Here is a 20,367-nt window from a genome sequence, read left to right on the forward strand (position 1 = left end):
ATGATATGGTTTGTGGATATTCATGACTAGCTTTCAAAAGAAACATAAATAATTTGCCACTGCTTCTCTTGTGATTTGTGAAGCTGAATCATTGATAATGCAAAAAATTGCTTTTCTAATAACTTTACCACAGAAGTTGAATCTGCCTTCCTGTTCTGCAGAAGGTTGGGTTGACGATTTGTGAAAGCATGACCTGAATTTCCCGTTTCTCTAATGCCATGAAACCCAGTTTCCTCTTTCCCGTGTGCGAGCCCGCCTCCTGCATGCAACATTTGGCTCCAGAGAGTTACTTCAGATGTTAGGGATGGGGATTACATCTGCTATATTGCTTTCTGTCATGGCATGCTGCCACTAAACTGTTTGCTCATACCTCTATTTTATCCATTCTGCCCTTTATAAACACAGAAGGTGGTGACAGACTGTGATCACAGCAGTAGAATAGGTATGAAATATGTCTGGAAAAAGGGGATCTTTAATAAATTAGGCTCAACTTCTGTCTCAGCCAAGGTGAGAGATAAGAGGTAATTCTTCTGCTTAAAATATAGAGAAAATCAAAGAAAGATGCTGTAAAAGATTCCCCCTCCCCAGATCTTTCCAGTGACCTGCTAGGAGGTAAATAGGGACCTAAGTGTGTCAATGGGACTCTGGAGAGACGGCACCATGTGTTGGAGAGACCGGCATGATAAAGAGAGGCTCCAGTGGAGGGAGAAGTAGGCCATCTGCAGCTCTACTGTGGCAGCGGAGACACAGAAAAGTTCAGAGCTGTTTTGCCATTATACACTACATGGCTAAAAGTATGTGAGCGTTACACCTGTACTGTATACGACCTCTGAACATCTCATTCCCCAAACTTTCCACAAGATACTGGGACCTGGCTGCAGGGATTTGGTCCCATTCAGCCATGAGATCATTAGTGATGTTGGGTGATAAAGGCCTCCTTCCCAGTCAGTGTCCCAGCTCATCCCAAAGCCATTGGGGTTTTAGGTCAGGGCAAGTGGTTCCACACCAACCTGGGACCACTACACATTTATGAAAGCACACCATTGTCTAAAACAGAGGTTCCTGTACCCTGTACTGTCGTGACTCCTTTTGGATTCCTTCTTTCTTTACTGTTCCCAAATGTCATCTGAGCTGTGTTTGAAATCACACGTTCATTCATTCATTCGCTCGCTTTATAATAGGCACTCAATAGTTTGCTCTATAGTGAGCAGTGAATTAGGGACACACTATATAGTGGATGAATATCACATTCTGATCTCAGATTCAAGTGAAATGGTGGACAGGAAATATAGTGCACTAATAGACAGTGATTTCAGACAGCAGACATTTTGACTTGTCATAGCAGGAAAGGCACAGGTGTTATTACATCAGTTAATAATGCTACTTGTTACACCTGTGTTTGACAAGTCAAGAGGCATGCTGTCCCCTCCCCCTAGATTTCACTGTATGCTGCAGCCTTATGACACACATGTTGAGTAACAGGGGTGTCCACATAGTTTTGGCCATATAGTATATCACTGTCAGAAGATCTATCTTAATACAATAATATATTAGATGAAAAGATTGATAAAATGTTCATGTCTGTACAGTAAATATGACTCTGCTCAGTCAGAAGGTTACAAAGTCCGCTGACCAGCAACTCTGAAGTTCACAAATTAACATGCTATTTTTTGTTTGTTTATTCTGTACAAAAACTGAAATGTAAAAACAACAATTTAACATTTTACAGAGTGGCTATTTCTACTTGCTACATATTTCCCAAAGTGTTTATCTATTCCCATGAGTTATCTTACTGTTCTTACTGAATGAAATGAATTTAATAATTTTTTGGCAGCAGTTCCCATTACTAATAATATTTCACTGGTGTAAAGCACCAATTACAATAAGCAAAATAATGTCATGGTTTTTGTCAGTATCACCCAGCTCTGTGGTTGATTAGGACTAAAACATTGGACGCAGACGAAGCCTTCCTCACTCTTGTTGTGCCTCTGTATTATGTAGTCTCTCTCTCTCTCTCTCTCTCTCTCTCTCTCTCTCTCTCTCTCTCTCTCTCTCTCTCTCTCTCTCTGGCCCTGGTTTCCCAGAGGAGACAAATCAACAAACAGCAGTGAGGAATGGCACCTGCAGGCTCGGTCTCCATGGCTGCCTGGGCTAAGTCTACTCACCCACGGGCCCCTCGGGGATAGGTCTCCTCCTGTGGTTCTCTCTCCATGGCACCGGTCTGCCATCTTGTTTTTGTCTCGCTGTGCTAAGTCATTCTAGCTCAACGTGCACTACGAGCGTCTGGGGATAACTAGCAGCACATAAAGCAGGTTCACGTCTGGCTGGTTGGTTTTTGATTAATGGCAGCGCTGACTCCGAGGCAGTTATTGTGAGCATAATCTGATGACAACACGCTGTCTGTGCAAATAGAAATAGAGACACCTGATCTCTACATCAGTGTAGCTTTGAAAACAAACAACAAAAAGCACAACAAAAAAAGAGTTGGACAAGTAAAAATACTGGCTGTGTTAGTTTTGCTCTTTTTACTTTGATGTCATTTGAGGTAAATGTTTGTCAAATGTCAAAGTAGTTTTTGTGAATATATGATACAAATGTACAAAAAAAAGAAAATAACAAAAATGGAAAGTTTTATGGTTGTGAAAAGCTTTACTGAATTACTTTATCAACGGAAAAGAAAAGCAAGAGTTAGAAAAGAGAATTTTACTATAGCTCCTCCACAGAGCTGCTTTGTGACTGTGTCTGTATTTGTTGGTATTTCTGTTGACGTCCCTTTCGTCAAGGGGTCCAGAATCAGCTCAGAGTATGTGCAATGCCCTTTTCAACCCCCCGCCCCTTTCTCCCTCTTTTCCTCCTCTGAATGACCTTTGACCCAGTGCATCTGTATCTGCACAGAAGACGACCAGTAACGCAGGAGTGGATGAGAACTCTGAGGAACTGGTACCAGAGCGCAGAGCTGCTCCTCACAGCCACAGACCTCCATCCTGTTTCTTTCTGTGCTGATGGAGACAAAAAAAATAAAAAATGGACATGAAGCTGGGGACGTCAAGGCTATGACCGCGCTTTTGTCTCGCCTCGCTACCTAGAGGCGTCTTTCTTTTTTTCTTTTTTTTTTTCCTTTCAAAATCCAAACGTCCACCAGGCCTCCAACACTGGTTTTACTGAACTGCTAGCCCGGGAATGCACTATTGATTGGTAAATGAAGATTATGAATAAAGTTTTAAACGAAGAGGAATGTTGTTGTTGTTGTTGTTGTTGTTGTGTGGTCACAACTTAATGTCATTTCAGTTAAAGGCACTTTACACATCAGTCTGTTTACAGGTCTTTGGGAGTACTACTGCATTTGTGAGAAAAGTTTTATGAAGCATTTTGCGGCTCCAGAGGGAGACTGCAAATTTAAAACCAAGGCTCAAGGCTGTATTAGCCTCCATTAGCATGACAACGCAAATCCACTGTGCAGGGAATCCAGTCAAGTGGCATTGTGGGTAATGTAGGGACCAGGTTTGGACAAAGAAGACGAAATATGTTGGTTAACGAGATGTTATCTGTCGTCAGATGAGTGTCAGCTGTCCTTCGTGAGTCTGACAGTGGAGTTCAATGCTAAAATGGTGGTGTCCTCTTTTAAAGGGACACTCCACTGATTTTTCACATTTACTACTCAGCCTGTGTGAAAACGGTTGTATAATGTCTTCTGTGGCTCTAGAGCAGCTTTCTGAAATCAGATAAAAGTTTTTGACCTTAGAAAACAGCCAATGACAAGGTCCCTTTAGTAGCTGTTCTGGAGCTTTCAGTCATATCACACTCTCTTGATCAGCAGATTTAAGTTGTTCAGTGTCATTGTTGTGCAGATGTTCACTTTTTTTTCACAGGTCAAAAAGATGCTACAGGTTGCATTATGGGAAATGTAGGAGCATTTTTGCGTCAGTTTTTTTGGTTTTGAGCTTGAAGTTCCTTAAAGTGATCAGAAAAAAATTAATATTGGAACATCTGCAGCTCCACAGCACTTCATTTGGTGATGAAGACCATGTGATATGATTGAAATCTAAAGAGCAGCCACTAAACTGACTTGTCTCACCGGTTCCTCAATTTGATGGACATACAGTGTGTCACAACCTGGCTCAACAGAGTTTGCCAAAGGAAGAAACCACATGTAGTCCTACATAAATGCAAGTACTTAAACAGAATAAACACAAAAATACAAAGGAAACCAGGAAGTGAAATCATTTTGAAGGTCTGGTTATACACACCTGAGCTCAGCCTGCCTCTGAGTGTTCAGTTTGTAATCAGGCTTTTTCCTATAAAACTGTAGTCAACAAACTCAATCATGACACATGATGACATGACAAAGCTGCTGCAGAGCCACAAATGATATGATACAACTTTTCAAGTTTTCACAGGCTGAGCCGTTTCATCTTTGACGAGTTTAAACCTCTTACACTTTCTTCTTCAGTTTCTGTGAAGTTTGCTTCAGGATCTGATCAATCATAACTGCATTTTAAAAAAGCACATCTAGTCTTTTATTTATTCCACATTTTTGTCACCATTTCCTCCAACGTGGGCTCAAGTTATTCCTTCTTTAAAATACTTTATTCATCAGTCATTTTGAAATGGTGCCACTAAGCTCAGACTCATTATAATATATTTAAAACAGATCATTTTGAAACTATGAAACGATGTAATGATCTGAGAAAGATTCAGTGAAGGACAAAGAGAGTTAGTCTGCAGATCTGACGACACACCAACTGGCAGGCAATCTGGTTAGTTGTTCACTTCAAAAATACACACAAAGTACACACACTCTGTGTGTTTCCCTCTTTATCCGCCTCCCCTCACGTCCCCTATCTCTCCTCATTCCTCTCTGAAGTGGCACCAACACTGTCACCCCCTGAATCTTGAAATCCCACATTTCAAAAGGTGTCTGCGCTGACTGAGACACATTTGCTCCTTCAAACATTTGCTCCTTGAATGATAGACTAATAGAAAACAGGAAATGTGCTGAAAACAGGAAATGTGCTGAAAAGCTGTTGAAGAGAGACTGAGAAGGTGATAAACACACGAGTCATCACACCTGTAAGGGACAAAAGGGAAAGCACAGAACAACGACATGTCGTGTGTGTGTGTGTGTGTGTGTGTGTGTGTGTGTGTGTGTGTGTGTGTGTGTGAGAGAGAGAGAGAGAGAGAGAGCTGTGAACCGGCCATGCGACACTTAGCCTGCCGAATCCCTTTCTGCTGGCTCTTTAACACCTCTCACTCTCTTCCTCACTTCATTTTCAGACCCATCATCCTTTTTTTCACCGTTTTCTTTGTTGTCGCTTTTAATAGCATCACCATGGAATAGAAGAGGGGTTGCTAGGTAACTGGCTGGCGTCTGGATGGGTGTTTGATTGGCGGTCACACCGACAGACACAGCAGTGGCGTGTGTGTATTTGTATCATCTGTATACATATGCATGTGTCTGGATCTGTCTTTACATCCAGAGGTTGTCACTGTCGGTGTAAAATATCACATTTTGTTTGGCATTTGTAAGATTTCTTTCTTTACTAACGTCTCAAATTTAACCTGTAAATCTTTGTCAGCTGCACTGAATGCATTAAGGCACCTTCATCTGCATTTTGTGGCAACTGCAGTGTCAGAGAGTGACCATAGGAATGCATTACATAGGGAAAAACAGCAGACTTGGAAATGATATGACATCATAGGACGCAGTAATGACACCTAGAGGATTTTATCTGTTACTGCAACTGCCTTTGTCTGCTGAGGAACAGGTACTGTGTTCAAGTACAATTCTGTGGTACTTGTGCGTTTACGTGGGTATTATCATTTTACGGCACTTTACAGTGGTGGAGGGAGTGATCGGATCCGTGGTTGGATCATAAAACAATGTGCTCCTGTGCACAGACGAGAAAAGGCCCCACACTCGAGATATAAAACAACTACAAACTATGTAGCACGACTGAATGTCAATTTATCTTTGTAGCCATTTTGTGTTTCCTTGTAGTCATTTTATCTGTGTAGTTTCTTTATCTCTGTGTGGTTATCTATGTTTATTTGTGGTCATTTTGTCTCTTTGTTGGACTTGTGTTGTCATGGAGTCATGTTTGTAGTTGTTTGATTGTTAACTGTTTCTTCAAAGAAAGGCTCTCGCCCTTTTGGCCCCTGGCGCCTGTGTCCATTAGGCCCACTGAATAAACCAAGCTCAGAGCCTTTACTTATGTAAAAGTATCCATACCAAACTGTAAAAATACACAATTACAAGATCTGTTCAAAGGTCCTGCTTTTAAAATCCTACTGAAGTAAAAGCACAGAGGCTATATGTACTGCAAGTATTAAAGGTACTCATTCCTCAGAGAATCCTACCCTGTGATTATTATCACTTCATATAAAGTTTCTTACTTTTGATATATAAGTGTATTTTGTTGAAAATACTTTTGTACTTTTACATAAGTAAATGAAGGACTTTTAGTGTTTTTAAATTCTTTTATTGCTACTTTTACTTAGGTAAAGGATCTGAGTCGCTCTTCCAGCACCGCCCAGATACATGATTGGATGATTACCTCGTGATAAAAACAGCTGTGGCACTGACAATGAAGCATCTTTCTTTTTTTTTCTTTTTTTTTTATTATTCATCTCTCATTCATCACAATTCACACTTTTTCCTCACTGAACCCAGAAATGTCACAGGTTGAGACTGGAGACAACATGGACGTTTCAGTAAGCAGTTTCCTTGGTTTTCCTTGGTTTTTCCTGTTATATTAACAAATATATACAGATATCCCAGGAAGAGCATCGTAATAATAATTAATCCTTTCCAATAATAACAATAAATTTAATAAATACTCAGTGTTCTTAACCACATCAGGAGAATGAGTTTGGGCTCACTCTTATACCAACGGGACTGTCACGATCCCATACAAATAATAACACACACTCACACACGCTCTTATTCACACTCGCACACTCACCTAGAGAAATTTGCACAGTCAAGTAAATACCATCCGCAGCCAAGACGAACTGTCCACTGTACGAAAACAACTCCGGAGATAAAAGTTGATTTGTCAGCCGTGACTAGAGCAGCTTGTGCCGAGTCCACTGGTCCACAGAGAGACTAACTAGTTGCGCAACATGGCTCCTAAAGTGCCACTGATGTTGAATACAGCAGGTCAGAGGAGAGAATGTGAAGATTCAAAACGGTCCTACAAGAACATGAGGTTGACGTTGAAATCAGGTAGCTTGTTTCCCTCAGTGTTTCCTTTTTTTCTGTGTGTGTGTGTGTGTGAGTCCATTTTTAGTGGCATGAATGGGATCCGTACAGAGTGCTACTGGCTGCTAGAGGGGAATGTTTTCATCCAAAAAAACGTGTAAAAGACAAACAGATGAGAACGTGTGTAGTCTTATTTTGAAGAAGTGCAGCGTGTAGCGTACAGCCGACCATTCACACGCAAAATAACATGCACTGAAGAAGCACCAGCACACCAAAAAATTAATTCATTTAGTTCATTCACACACACACACACACACACACACACACACACACACACACACACACACGTACAGTAATATATACACATTCACACATAGAGAAACACACCTGGTCTGCCAAACCAATAGAAAAACATTTTTGCTAACAGGTTTGCTGCAGGGATGGTGCAAGCACTGAGAAAATAAACTCTGTTTTTTTTTTTGTTTTTTTTTACTGTACAAGGCTGAAGATATCACCAGTCCACCAGTGCTGTGAGAAAAAGGCTTTTTCCTGTCTCAGTGTTGGAAGGGAGAGGACGATAACCCCCATGCAGAGAGATGACACGTGAGGAGTTTATGGGAGATGTTTGTGTAACGGCAGAACAAACGCAGGAAAAGGACAGTCTCTAAAGTGTTCTAAACAGTCCAGCTCTTCTTTTTCTCTTGGAAACTTCTCCTGAAACAACAAATGTTTAGGTGAAACAGTGAATGATGAAAGATTTGTGTGGTCTTTGGGAGTGGGAGGCAGGAAAGATGCAAGCAGAAAGTGGGTGGCTACACAGACAAGCAAAAGCACAAGCAGATGGGTTGAAATGAACAATTAGCAAAGTCAAAAAAGTGGCTTTTTAAAGTACTTGAATGGCTTTTGAAGGTTGTGAGTCTTGAAGGAAATGCAACCTGGTCGTGGGTCACTAAGAAGCAGGTAGTGATGGCTTCCAGGGAGGGAAAGAAGTAGTGTTTGGGTTAAAGTAGGTAGGTGAGCACACCACAAGGCTTTTTATGATACCTCTAGGACGCTCAGTGTCGTGCAAGTTAGAGAGCACTATCAGGGAAAGGCTTGCTGTTCGGGGTTCACACACCTTATTAGGACACTAAAAGGGCACACGAGAGAGCGATGGCTTCCAGTAAGTGCCTTAAATCATGACAAGTAGTGGGTTGTTTTTGCGTTCTTCGGTGAGTGCACTTTGCTCGGCTCAGACATCAGAAGGCGTTCTTTATTCAGCCCATGCTCTAATGTCCTGGAACAGGATTGAATGCAAAAAAATTCAGAATTGGAAATGTTCACTTGCTGTGTTTCACTATGAGTATTGTTGTCCACACAGAGTGGCAGGCTGCAGCTGTCCACACAGAGGGACAGTGTGGTCCAAACTCTGGCCCTCCACGTCCATGTCCATCAGGTTTGGTCGTGGGGCGCCGGCGGTGCTGTCACCTGAACCGAGCGGGCTGTCACAGCTGCTGCCCGGCGACGAACTCAGGGTCCGAGAGAGAGAACCCAGCTTCCAGGGGTCGGGTCTCATCCTGGCCGGGGTGGGCCGAGGCCGGGGGGCAAACTCCAGTGTCTTGGGTCTCTCCAGGGGGCTGATGAGGCAGAGAGGAGCCGGGTCAGGGATCGGTGGAGCGGGGGCTTTACGCCGATGAGGGACTGGGAAGAGGGTGGCGGGGTCGGGGAGTCGGGGGATGTCCAGAGTGTCCTGTGTACCTGAATAATGAAAGAGAGAAGAATGAAAAAAAAAATGTTTCTTCGCTTTTGTTCAAGGAAAACTCATTTTATGGACAAAACAATAAAAAACAAAAATAATCTATATAATAATTATAAATAGTAGAAAATATTAATTAGCTGCAGGAATAAATAAAGCATTAGAGGATAAATCAGTGTTTTTGCATGTGTTTGCCCACAAAACTGTAAAAAGCACGTTTGAACTTATTTTACCCTTTACCTTTGCTTGCTTTGAGGTGTGGTACCCCCGGCGGAGGAGGCATGGGCATGCTCCCATCAGACGGCGTCCTGTGGTGTCCCAGAGTTTGGGCCCGGGGTCGTATCGCCCCGTCTGAAGGGGTGCGTCTGTGTCCTCTGTTCAGGGCCATGGCTGCAGACACGTGGGTCGGCGTGAGCGACTGGTTGGGCTCCTTCTTGAAGCTCTCTGCCCGCAGGTCTAAGAGCGGGTTGAGGGTAGGAGCCGGAGGCGCAGCAGGTATTTTGACCCCCGTCATCGGGGTCAGGGCGTATTCGTCGGGGTCGGAGGGGAGGAGGGACTTGGTGGAGTTGCAGTCAGACAGAGAGGACAAAGAGAGGAGTGTAACAGAGGGAGAAGGGTCCATGCAGGGGAGCGTGGAGTCGTGATGTCTGGAGAGGGAGAGGGAGAGGTTTCGGCTGGGTGGAGAGGTGCTGCGACGGAAACGTCCCGTCCGCTGGAAGAGACCCTCCTTCTTCTTACGCTGCTCCTCTCTGAGGTCCTGCTCGTCCTGAAGCACCTGACGACAACATCAGGTCACATTAACAAGCTGTGGCGCCACTGAGGATTATTTGTAAAGAAAGATTTATTTGATGTGAATAGTTCTAGTCAAGATTTATAATTTTTACAATTATTTTATAAATCTAGATTCATGATAAAACTGCAGGAAAATGCATTTTTGGGGGATTTTTGATGATGAAGATACGATAGAACACTAACACAACTGACTAGTGTAATCTGTGGCTTTTTTGGTGAAGAGGACAGAAACCATGGGCTAACAACAGCCTCGTAACTAATAAATAACACAAGTGAGAAGTGATGAAGCACAGCCACAAAGACTTACTCAAAGTAAGGCGTCAAGGCTCAAAACCTATAATATGAATAATTCAATAAGCATCATAACCAATGAATGAGACAGTGTATTCAGTCTGTACAGCTTCTGTTCCCGTTACGGAGAATAGGAGACAAACAAAAGTGATCGCTATAACAACAGGCTAGTATAGTACCTAGTTTAACCGAGCGTGATGTCAATAAGCACCAGAGCTACTGATATAGTGACTGACAGCCTGATAGATCAGTCAGTTCATGTTCAAGCCTCACTTCAAGCGTTTTGTTGGGACTGATGGGGTTAATAATAATAATAAGGCCGCAGTGAGATGAGTTTGGGATAATTTGACCTGCTGTCTTGTGAGTTCCCTCTTTTGATTAAAATACCTTATATTATTTATTTGATTAAGACTTTCACACCCTCTTAAAGCAAGTACAGGAAAAGAGTCCATCCATATCATTACTTTCATTGATCCTCTCACTGCACACTGTGAATCTACTCTGGTCAGACCCGTGGCGCTGGAAACGTCCGCGTAGACCTCTGTCCGTGCTGACTCAACAGCAAAGCACATTTCCTGCTGATAATTTTGCAGCTCGTTCATGCGGCAAACATCGTGTTCTATTTCATTCCAGTGGTGATCTGGAGAGAGCGGGTGTGATGTGAGTTACTGTACGTCACTGCGAGGCATGGAGTGCTGTGGGACATGGTGCATTATCCTGTTGGAAGTATTTATCTGAGAAAGGGCTGACTGTGGCCATGAGGAGATTCACCTGATCAGCAACAAATCTGATTATAAGAGGACTAATCTGATCAAAGAAAACACTATTAAACACTACCAGCTTGACTCCAGGCAGATTCGTGCTGTTTACACTCAATATAAGAGACTGTCTGCAGGAGGAAGCTTATTTTAACAACAACGTAACAACTAAAGTGAATAATGAATGTATGAATGAACAAAGCTATTGCATTTCACCACAATTTAAAACCATTATCTTGTCAGAGACATTTTGTTTGCAGACAGGCAAACAAAATAAAATAGACTCAATAAAAACAATTAAAAAACAATACATCTATTAGTGCATTGATTACCGCATTAAAGGGGCTAGTTGAAAGTTTTTTCCACCGTCTAACATGGTTTCTTGCTGGGAGCGGGTTGTGGTCATTGTCACTTGACAAGAGTTTCAACCATCCTCGTCTATATAATACAAGAGGTTAGAATACGTCCTCTGAGCAGCGTTACCTCTTCAGAACAGATTGGAGGCTGCAGTGAGTCGCTATCATAAAGTGATGAAATGGACAGCAGCTAGCTGGTTAGCATGCTAACTTCAGTACAAGAAGAGACGTGATAGAGAAAAGAGTTAACATTGTTGTTGCTTTCCACTGCTGGAGACAGCTCTTGGCGGAAGGAATGAAGTTTGATGCTGAACTCACAACGTTTCTTCTAGACAGGTAAGTAAACAGCTGTTAATGCTAACATTAGCTGTGTAGCAATAGCAAAACTTACAAATAGCTTTAAATGCTTTGACCTGTTTGTTCTGGTAGTCTTCTTGTATCTCAGCAATATTATCTAAATAGGCAATAAAGACGTGATTCGTCTATGCTTGGTTATGTAGGAGTTTATTGTTTTGTGTGTTTAGTTATTCTAGACACTTATACTTATTTTTGTTATTAGCAGTAGTGGGATTAATGGACAGATCTGATAAGATTGGTAATTGGAAATATTTATCGTCTGCTTATATGTGAGGAATGTGATGTCTTTTCACCCATCTTATTCTTATAATTGTGGTTATGCAATTTTTTCATTCATCACCTCCACTGTGGAGAATTTGGAAATGCAATTGCAAAAAAAACAATATAGGTTAGATCTGGGCAAGCAAAATAACCTTAAATTTTACATAAGTCATTTCAAACATCTTACATGGTACTGTACATCGTCTCCACTTTGCACGAGTTTCCAGGCGTTGCATCGTTTTGGAGACAAGTATCATCCACTCTACTCATTTTTACTCAACATAAAAATACCGTGTTGACCCCCATATATTGCTACTGTTGAATGATGACTGTTCTTTGCCATAACGCCCTGCCTTTCTCAGTTTATCTTACCTGCAGTTTTCCCAGCTGCAGCAGGTCTTGTCCAAGGGCGACAGACGCGAGCAGAGAGGCACAACCCAACAACAACATGTCACTCTTCTTCCTCTGGTTGCAGCGACGGAGCGAGTCCTGGTAGTTCACACCCACCCCCGGGCCTCCAGGACCCTGACAGGAGGCCGTATTAGACACCCCAAGAGCCGGTATCATGTTGGGTCCCAGGCTACCCCACAGAGACCCCGAATCCTCCACAGCCCCGTTACTGCTGGTCTCTGAGGGCAGCAAGGACCCTGGTGACTCCTCAAACTCACCGCACTCCTCTATTGATAAAAAGAAAAGGGAAATAAAAAGAGTTGAGATGAGGTATAAGTTAGTAATGCACATCTTATAATAAAAAACACAATGCTCACCCATTTCATTCAGGCTGGAGAAGCCAGCAGTCATGGGTGCATGTTTGGGGGATTTGCCCAGATTTGGTGCACTGGATGACCAAACTTTACATCCCTCACCCAGTGATTTCAGCCTGCAAACAGAGAAATACTGCATTAAAACCAGGTTTTCAATGCGCCTCCAATCAAAACAAATTATTTAATTATTAATTAAGTCAGCAAGAGCCACAAAAATAACTTTTTTTGAGATACAAAGCTGTAAAAAGTTGTTTCTCTGTGTTATGAACAATAATCTGTCCAGCAAAATGTGAGGAAAGTTAATTTCTTCTCGCCTGTGGCAACGAGCCTCATGATCTCTGCTAAATTTTGGACACCATTAACTCTTATTGACAAGACTGTAGGATCAAAAAGTCAGGGAGCTAGTGAATCCTGCACACCGTAAATCAGTTGTACTAGCTTTACTAACAATAATATTGTAAGAAAAATAACAACAATAAAAACTTTATCAGGAAAAGCTAATATGTAAGCAAATTAATAACGTACTTTTCCTCCCCGCCGACCCTCTCTCTCTGGTGGGTGGAGCTCGGTCCCCAGGTGCGTCCTTTCTTCTTGCTTGTCGTCAGGTCTTCCTTCTTACACACAGCGCTGCGTCCCCACGTCTTACTGCCGTCGCTCGGTGTCACTTACAGACATTGCAAACCACAGAACATGTCTTTAACTGTGCCATATTTTTCAGGATACAAAGACCTAAGGTCAGCAGATGAGTGAAATTCTTAGAGGTCCTTGGTGAAAACAAGAAGCATCAAAACATTTTTTTTAAATACTGCTCATTTATCAGGGAAATATAACTAAGGTTTATTCAATTCCAAATTTTACATCATTACTTCTGGACCCCCAGTTGGATATTTGATATTGATTTCTCTCAGGATTGTATCGTCTCTCCTTTTTCTTTGATTTATTTCCAAGAAAGCCTCTCTGTGTTTCTGTTTGTGTGTCCTTGTTTTGGATAATTGAGAGCTGCACTTCAGGAAGTCAAGGTTGATCAGCTTCAAGTGATGCTGATTTTTTGAGGAGGCTGATTTCACCCTGTGCTCCAGAGTTTGTCCTTTTTTCATGTACAGGGCTACAGCGGACAGTGTCGGAGATCAACAGGTGGTGATCTGAATCGCTCTCTGTGGTAAATCTGAACGTTTGCTCATGGACAAACTGAGCATTTTTTGAAAGCACGTGTCATTGCTGCATGAATAGTCACAACAGAAGAGCCTCAGTGTTTTAAGTGCAGCAAATAGTCACTGTAGGCTGTATCTGTTTTTGATGTACACTGCTCTCATTACATTTCAAAACAAAATCTGTCACAGAAAAAGATCACCATTTAACATTAAACCTGCTGAATCCCATCATTTCAGATTGTTTTCTGCTTGTGGGCATTTGCACTCACATCTAATGGCTCTCAGTCGGGGTATGACCCCCGGGCTGGCAGGCGGGGTGGTGCTCTCGCTCCCCTGGGTCTTCCTCTTGTCCACACTGGGAGACGCCTGCACTGTGATCTTATGCTCGAAGCCTGCAGGACGCAAAGAGAGAAAATGTGCCAAATCATTTTATCACTTGTCAAAAAATTTCATAAATTCTAGAATTGAGGACACACACATAAAACAAAGTGCAGACCAGAATGAGCGTCAATATAAATCACATTAAAACACGTCACACTGAGGTGCCCTGCTGGACTAGGGTTTAAAGTGCCAACTCTGAACTGCAACGTCAACATCTGCAACGGGCCAGAGTCACTAAATAAATCTTATTGCTCTCACTGAGCCAAGAATTATTTACTCTTAATGTAAAAACAGATGTATACAGCCCAGATTCATCAGAGTAAAACAAACCGCAGTTCCTCCTTTCACCCACCAGAGGGCAGACTGATACAGTTGCTGTCTCGACCCAGCTTCAGTAATCTGCTCTTCTTGAAGTGGCCCTTCCTCTTCTTCACGCTGGGTTTCTCCTGGTACATCTGGTGGATGATGATGTTCAGCTCTCGCTCCACGATGTCAATCTCCCTCTCCGCCAGCTCCTGCTCTCTCCTCCTCAGCTGCTCCTCCTGCTCCCTCTGCTCCTCGGCTGCTCGAGCCAACGCCTCCTCCCAAGATCTCAGCTCCTGAGGAGAGGATAGCAGAGGAGGAGGAAGAGGAAGAGGATAGAAGAGGAGGTTGTCAGTATAGCAGCACCTCTTCTAACACCTCTTTTTGCAACAGACTTGTTGCTGAGTTAATTCTAATTATCAGAAACACCTGAGGCAGACGAATAAATTCTGTTTGAATAAATAAACTCTGCTTGAACGCGGATAAAAGTGAAAAGAATAATCAACTTTTACTGACATATTTCTGAACCCGTCTGTTTTGTCTATTTTAAAACTAGACCAAAAGATATTAATTCATTTAGTTTTTCCTTCCAACTAAAGACTGTATTTAATAGTCGGATGCTAACTGTTGAGCTTTCAATAAGCATCTACAAACAGTCAGTTTAATCAGATAAATGTACTTACAGTAAAGTAAAGAAACTGAAGCAGCATTTTATTGTTTACTGTAGTGGCTTGAGGTAACCTCAAAATTATTTAATAAATTGAAATGATTAAAATAATTAAATGGAAATGCACCAAATCCTCACATTTAAGAGGCTGGGACCAAGATGACAAAGTAGTTGCCAATCTCATATTTTGTAAGATTATCATATGCAAAAATTTAAAATTGTAAAGTGACTTGTAGCAAAAACTGTGGGTAGAAATTAGTGAAGTAAAAAGTACAACATTTCAATATATTAGAGAGCAGCACGAATACTCATGTAAAGCACAAACACATAAAATTTGTACTTAAGTTCTTCACTGCTGAGCTACCGTCCACATACTGTCCAGAAAAATTAGGCCTCACCAGAGTTTTGATCTGTGTTTTCAGACCTCTCACCTTCTCTTTGGCCCTGAGCTCGTCAAACATCTGCTGGATCTCCAGCCTCCAGTCTTCCTGTAAGGAGTGGAAGGACTCCAGAGGCATCTGGAACATGGCCGACTGCTCGATTGCCAATAGTCGTCTCAGGATGCTGGTGAACGAGGGCCTGCTGTGGGGGTTGGGGCTCCAGCACTCTGAGGGACAAGAGACACGATTTCAGGGGTTAGTATCATGTTAGTGTATCCTGTATTTTATAGTCCTAATCAGATGCTGCAGCTTCGGTGGTCGCAGATGGGTCCGGTTGGTGTTGGCCTTCACCACGGTTCTTCCTTGTCACCAATCCTGTTTGTGATTTTCATGGGCAAGATTTCAAGGCGCAGCCAGGGGGAGGAGGGTGTCTGGTTTGAGGACCTCCAAATTGCCTCCCTTGTTTTGAAGATGATGTGGACAGTCTCTGAGTTTCAGCAGACTCCTTGCCGATTTCTATATTTGTCTTTCTGACACCAAACCAAATTCATCAAGTCCATCCTTCTCATCGCCCTAACCCTGTCTGTGGCAACTCAGCTCAATGGTTCCTACTAAATATGTAAATCTTTAAAAACACCTCTCAAGTATAGTTTTTTTTTTTAAAAAGACTCAGTAATTTCCAAACATTCGGGACTGAATCAATATAAACTACAGTGCCCATGTTGGCTGTAATGAAGGACCATGTTTTCCAGTGCAAAAGTGTGGCTCACTGATGTGTTTTTTCTAGTTTGTGGACAACAATGGAGCTCTATGACACAAAGGAATAAACTATATTAAGCTTTAGATACACTGATAATACACGTTTTCATCTTTTCAGGGGATCTGTTGACAATAAGAGAAATGCAGACTATCGCGTTATTGACATACCCTAATAAATAATAAATACCTGTTATAATAATAATAATAAAGTCTTTATACAGCAAAACATAGAGTCAGATCATCAACATAATACACAGCAGACTGAACCATGAGTTGTTGGTCTGGATATTTTTTTGCTTTTTTTCCTGGCAGCAGAGAAGGCAACAGGAGAAGTGGAAGAGAGCAAGATGGGACAGCATATGGCAGCCATCATGAGCCAAACCCTGACTGACAGTGTTGCAGAAACATGGTGCACACCTACAATAATCTACCGAGCCGCAGACACACCAGCACTGTCTGTCCAACACCAAGCCACAGTCATAAACATCTACTACAAGTCTGACACAGTTCATGGCAAAAACAGTGTAAAAATACTCATTACAGTGCAGATATAGGGAGTCGTCTCATGGGCTAAAAACATTTTTCTTACCAGGTAACATTCATTTATTAGGTAAGATAAATTAGCATAAAAAATATGTGGCTGAAGTAAAGGGGGGAGAAGATGAAAGGGAGATGATGACAGGAGTAAACAGAGTGTAGTGAGCAGCGAGGGATGACAAAGGAGAGATTAACGGATGAACATGGATCAGATGAAGTGGAGTGTGTGTGTGTGGGGGGGGTGGAGGGAAAGAGCTTTAGGAGCAGAGTGGGAGGGAAGTGAAGGGAGGTGACTGAAGTTTGCTGCTGGGCTGACAGTTTGAGAAACAGCTTCCTCGCTCTGTTTTTTTTTTTTTTTTTTTCATCTTTCATCATCTTTTTCCATCTTTCATCTTACCCACATGAAAAAAAAAGTAGCTTAGGAATAAGCACATTAAGGCAATTTGTATATAAAGCAGGTGTGTGTTTAAACAGTGATGACCTGAACTGTGAAACAAGAGCCAGTTAATACTCTACCACTGTTAACAGAGCGCTGCCAGGATTATTTGCAAAGTGCAAAGGAAAAAGCCAGCCCAGGGGAGCTCAGGCGCGGGACGGCACGAGGATGTATAAAAAGCAACTTAATGAATCTTCATCCAGTTTAACTCTTGGTGCACTCCTCAGCTCCCAGATGCAGTGAAAGAAAGGTTTTAAATTCATCCACTGTAACCTCAAAAAACTAACTCAAAGTAAGGCTTCCACAATGACAGAAGTATCGACTTGATATTCTACGATTGAATCATCTCTCCGTGTCCAGGTGCTCGCCTGCTTACCTCCCAGCAGCTGAGCAAAAGGCTCAGGGCAGGTTGAAGGGATGGGAAGTGTCAGCTTGTTCATGGCAACACCGTAAGCTACCGCCAGTGCATCTATCTCCCGGTAAGGAACCTCGCCGGTCAGCAGCTCCCAGAGCAACACACCGAAACTATGAGGAGAGACAAAGAGACAGGTGAGAACAACATTATGTTTTTCTTCTTCTTTTATGTTTTCTATGTCACATCTGACACCCAGCAACTATCCTCCAACAGGATGACAACGACCACCTCTTATCAGTGGCCACAGTTCCTGTAGGTCATGTAACAACAACTGAGTAAGCTCTACTGAGGAAAGCCACAAGATGCAGCTGAAAGCTCAAAAAAAAATTCCGGGTAAGTTAAACCTCATAATGAGAATTTTTTTGTCAAACATAAATTTATTTTGAATTGTCACTGAAAGACTGAACAACATAGTGTTGTTATAGTGCTACTTTTAGCAAATGTACTTCTGAGGATGAAAAGATTTAACGAGCAAATATTTTGATAATCAGTTAATTGTTTGAATAATTTTTCAAGCAAAGACAATGAAAACGTGAGAATCTTTCTCATGTTCCAGCCTCGCAGATGTGAGGATTTTCTGCTGTTCTTTCTCATATGTCTTTGAATCTGGGATCTGGAAACACAAGACATTTGAAGACATCGCACAAAAAAGTCCTCTTAATTATTTCTATTTTTCTATTTCCTCTTTTAACCTAGATTGATTGTTTTAAGCAAAGCAAGAATAATTGCCAAAGATTCTCAATCTTAGCCTGGTTTCTTATGAACAACCTCTCAAGCATATACACATTCACTCTGTGTCACATTAGTATCCCCTGATAACCTGCCAGGAAGTATGTATAAATGAGGGGAATAAGGTGACACACACACACACACACACACACACACACACACACACACACACACACACATACCTCCACACATCGCTGCTCTTGGAGAAGAGGGAGAGCTTGATGACCTCTGGGGCCATCCAGGCGTAGGTCCCCGCTGCACTCATCTTGGTGGTCTGGTGCCACTCTCTGGCCAGACCAAAGTCTGTGATCTTCAAGGTTTTCCCGCTCAGGTCGTCGCGCGCCACCGGCTCCAGAATGAGGACTGAGGAAGAGGAGGCAGAAAGGACAGAGGGACAAAGAGCAGTTTGAGTTAAAGGATGATAGTCTTGTTCACACGACACCTGTCAGGAAGCAACGCAGAAATACAAATACTCTTTAAAAACAGTGTCTGTGTCTTTCAGATACTGAAAGCTCCCTGACAAGAGGTCGAACTACAGAGAGGGAAAAAGTAGAAACACAGACTGCAAAGAGAGCTTTTATTAGAGGCTTAAACTTGTTATATGACATTTAATTATTTTTTTAACTATAGTAAATTGAATATTTTTGTAATTTTGGACTGTTAGTTGACAACAAAAGAGGCAGCAAAGACCTCAGTATGAGCTTTGGGGAATTGTGAAGGACATGTTTCTCTACTTTTCTGACATTAATTGATTTACTGTGAAGTGGAAATAATTGGCAGGTTAATGGATAATGAAAGAAATCGTTAGTTGCGGCCCTAATAGAAACATTAATACTTAAGCATGTATAGTGAATAGGATGGGTTGTTAAATCGGCAAACTTTTTATTACAAAGTCCTGCTGATTTAACATATTTTTCTTATACACAAGCACTTACAATACAACATATTACACCTCTGAGAATCTTTATTATTATGCTGTGTTTCATGAAATCCAGTTTCATACTCAAATTCCCTAAAAGTGTGTCTGAAAATCTTTCTGCATACAAAAACAAAATGTAAAAGGTGTACATGCTCAATAACAGTCGTGTTTACAATACAGGTGTGGTCAGACCAGTGTGCTGTTCAGGTTTCTGCTATAGGGTATAACCACACAGCAGTCTGCGTGTGCGTGTGCGTGTGTGTGTGTGTGTGTGTGTCTAGATAAAATAATTTCCATACCGTGACAGTCATTTCAATGTATACTTGTTAATGTTAGACTGTCACCTCTTTCATCCCTCCATCTTTCTCTCTATTTCTCTCCCTCTCTCTCTCTTCCATGTACCATGTACGACTTCCTCCTTCATTTCCGTGTGAGCGCCGGCTATGGAAATATTTAGAGTGTACACAGTTCAAAAGCACTGGGAGCCAGGTGGGGGTTGCTTTCCCTCTCTCTCTCTCTCTCTCTCTCTCTCTCTCTCTCTCTCTCTCGCTCACTCACTTATCTACAGGCGTATGCAAAAGGGTGGTGGAGAAAGGCTGCACACACAGCAGCGTCTTTGTTTACACACACATGCACTCCAGCACACACACAGACACGCACACACAGACGCACACAGAGACACACACAACCTTTCACGTGATAAAGGTGTGCCTCTCTGTGCTCTGCTGTATCCACAAACTCACTAGGAGACCAGTTTCAGTGATAAAGGATGGATCTCAGGCCAGTCTGCAGATGTTTACGTAGCCAGGAAGAAGATAAGTAACTGAACTTCAGTGAAAGTACCGATACCACACAATACAAGCATTTCATTACAAGTAAAAGTAATGCAGATAAACATTTACATTATAATAGATTATACTGGATATTATTACTGATGCATTAACATGTGAGCAGTATTTGACTGATGAAGCTGGTTGAGCAGGTTTAAATACTTTATATTACAGCTGAAATCATTTGTTTATTATCTGATTGGCAATTTTTTTGATAATCGTTTAATTGCTTCTGTCATTTCTTAAGCAAAAATGTCAAACTTTTGTGGGTTCCAGCTGCTCAAATGTTAAGTTGAGAAATATTTTTACATTGTGATATTGGTATTATTTCATAAGTTAAAGAGT

General features: G+C 41.9%; 1 protein-coding gene and 1 long non-coding RNA gene across 2 annotated transcripts in view; one reads left to right on the plus strand and one right to left on the minus strand.

Moving 5' to 3' along the window:
* Positions 1-6,457: 6,457 nt before the first annotated feature.
* The window catches only part of map3k10 (mitogen-activated protein kinase kinase kinase 10), a 35,533-nt gene continuing 21,623 nt past the window's right edge, over positions 6,458-20,367 (minus strand). The window contains exons 2-11 of the mRNA XM_023405019.2: positions 18,456-18,636; positions 17,506-17,654; positions 15,449-15,624; positions 14,400-14,646; positions 13,936-14,058; positions 13,041-13,179; positions 12,519-12,631; positions 12,124-12,428; positions 9,177-9,711; positions 6,458-8,938 (exon numbers count right to left, since the gene is read on the minus strand). Coding sequence (XP_023260787.1) covers positions 8,538-8,938; positions 9,177-9,711; positions 12,124-12,428; positions 12,519-12,631; positions 13,041-13,179; positions 13,936-14,058; positions 14,400-14,646; positions 15,449-15,624; positions 17,506-17,654; positions 18,456-18,636 — 2,369 coding nt within the window. The 3' untranslated portion in view covers positions 6,458-8,537. The remainder of the gene's footprint in view (positions 8,939-9,176; positions 9,712-12,123; positions 12,429-12,518; positions 12,632-13,040; positions 13,180-13,935; positions 14,059-14,399; positions 14,647-15,448; positions 15,625-17,505; positions 17,655-18,455; positions 18,637-20,367) is intronic.
* On the plus strand, positions 17,204-18,429 carry LOC147819183 (uncharacterized). Its single transcript, XR_015437180.1, has 3 exons — positions 17,204-17,379; positions 17,490-17,678; positions 17,758-18,429. It is a non-coding gene; the product is annotated as an uncharacterized LOC147819183 (long non-coding RNA).

This window comes from Seriola lalandi, unplaced genomic scaffold (genome assembly GCF_002814215.2).
Source record: "Seriola lalandi dorsalis isolate HSWRI2012SDOR001 ecotype SW California unplaced genomic scaffold, Sedor1 jcf7180002054259, whole genome shotgun sequence".
NCBI classification, from domain to species: Eukaryota; Metazoa; Chordata; class Actinopteri; order Carangiformes; family Carangidae; genus Seriola; species Seriola lalandi.